Raw genomic sequence first — 1,525 nt, 5'->3', positions numbered from 1 at the left:
TAATACCAGTTCCGATTCGGCGGGTCCTAGTACCACGGATACGGAAGAGTAGAGACTGCCTGCTTAGAAAGAATAGTCCCCCGAACCGACGCAGAGGCTGCCTGCTTATTAATAGCCATAATCTATCCCGACGCAGAGACTGCCTGTATATTAATAGTCGAATACACAGGGGAAGATATTATGACGGCGACGTCGTGGTAAGAGGAGGATATATACCGGTGGACGCGCGTGGGATATATTTCTGTTCCTCTTAATCGGGTTGACCTCCTGTTTTAAGGTCCTCGCGAGAGTCGCGCTAAAGGCGTGCGAGGCAGCCCTGTAAGAGCTTTATTCCTTGAGGTCCTGCCGCGATGGTCACGATATCTCTTTGCCGTTTGCTTCCCGTTCGTCTGATCAGACTAACGGTGACGTTGTTATACGTAGGCAGCCCTCCGTTCCGGGTAGCCGAAGCAGTAGTCGGAAGAGCCGCCGCCGTGGCAGAAGCACGACTCCACGGAAGAGTCCTGTTCCTCGAGAGACGTAGCAGAGTCCCGTCGCCCGGCACGTTTCTGTTCGCCTAATCAGGTGTTATTCCTGCGGTCAGGAAGGCCACCGCCGGCGTACGTGCCCGAAAAGCCCTATTAGCTCCGTGATCCGGAAGAGCTCCCGTGATAGCTCCGCGCTTTAGAAGACCTGGCGCGTTGGTTCCGTTGATCCCGTTATTCCGGCGCCGAGCTCCCGTGCTAGCTCTATCACGCCCGAGACTTCGAAGAGCGCCACTGCCTCCACTGCTTCCGTGGCACCGGTTCCGCAGAGTCCCGCCGCGGACTCCGTGATAAAGGAACCTGCCGTTACCGCTGCCGCTCCTCCTATTCCCCTGGTCCAGAGTCCTCCCGTGGACTCCGCCGTTCCCTCTATTCTGCCGCAGAGCTCTCGTGCTAGCTCTGCCGCCCCCGCCGTAAAGAAAAGCCCCGTTGGCTCTGTGGTTCCGAAGAGTCCTCCCGTGGACTCTATAATAAAGGAACCCGCCGTTACCGTTATGGCCGCCACCGCCCCTCCTACCATTCCTCTGGTCCAGAGTCCTCCCGTGGACTCTACTATTCCCGCCGTTCCCTCTGTTCTGCCGTAGAGCTCTCGTGCTAGCTCCCCTGCCTTTGCCGATTCCGTGGCTCCGGTCGCCGGTCTGCCTTCCCGCCTGCCTCCGGGCTTAGAAAAGGAAATACAGGCATACGTCGATAAGTATACGGAAGAGGCCGACGAAGAGGAACGCCGCTATACTATAGGCCTGCCTCCTGCCGTGGAAGCCGGTCCCGATCCGTTCGTTAACCTCCTTGCCCGCCTACCTAAGCAGACGGGTTTCCTTCTGCCCGATAGCTTCGAAAATCCTTATCCATAATAGTATCTAGGCTATCACAGTCTATCAAGCCGGCCACAAATCAAAGAGTTATTCGGCAGCTCCCTTAAAAAGGAGGTAAAGAAGGTAAAGATCCAAGCTTTATAGCAGGTAATAAAGACGATAGAAGCAGAGGTGTAGCGAAAGCAGGGC

At 56.1% G+C, this 1,525-nt stretch overlaps 1 protein-coding gene across 1 annotated transcript; it reads left to right on the top strand.

Annotated features, from left to right (window-relative positions):
• Positions 1–350: 350 nt before the first annotated feature.
• On the top strand, positions 351–1,108 carry ACRALDRAFT_208328 (uncharacterized protein; the record flags this gene model as incomplete). Its single annotated transcript, XM_071022440.1, has 6 exons — positions 351–387; positions 445–550; positions 584–599; positions 668–775; positions 866–961; positions 1,058–1,108. The coding sequence occupies 6 exons, from the start codon at positions 351–353 to the stop codon at positions 1,106–1,108; spliced, it is 414 nt and encodes a 137-aa protein (XP_070878248.1).
• Between the last annotated feature and the right edge of the window lie 417 nt (positions 1,109–1,525).

The sequence above is a fragment of the Sodiomyces alcalophilus genome, assembly GCF_042370955.1.
Source record: "Sodiomyces alcalophilus JCM 7366 unplaced genomic scaffold ACRALscaffold_2, whole genome shotgun sequence".
NCBI classification, from domain to species: Eukaryota; Fungi; Ascomycota; class Sordariomycetes; order Glomerellales; family Plectosphaerellaceae; genus Sodiomyces; species Sodiomyces alcalophilus.
This window is presented reverse-complemented; position numbering and strand designations above follow the sequence as displayed.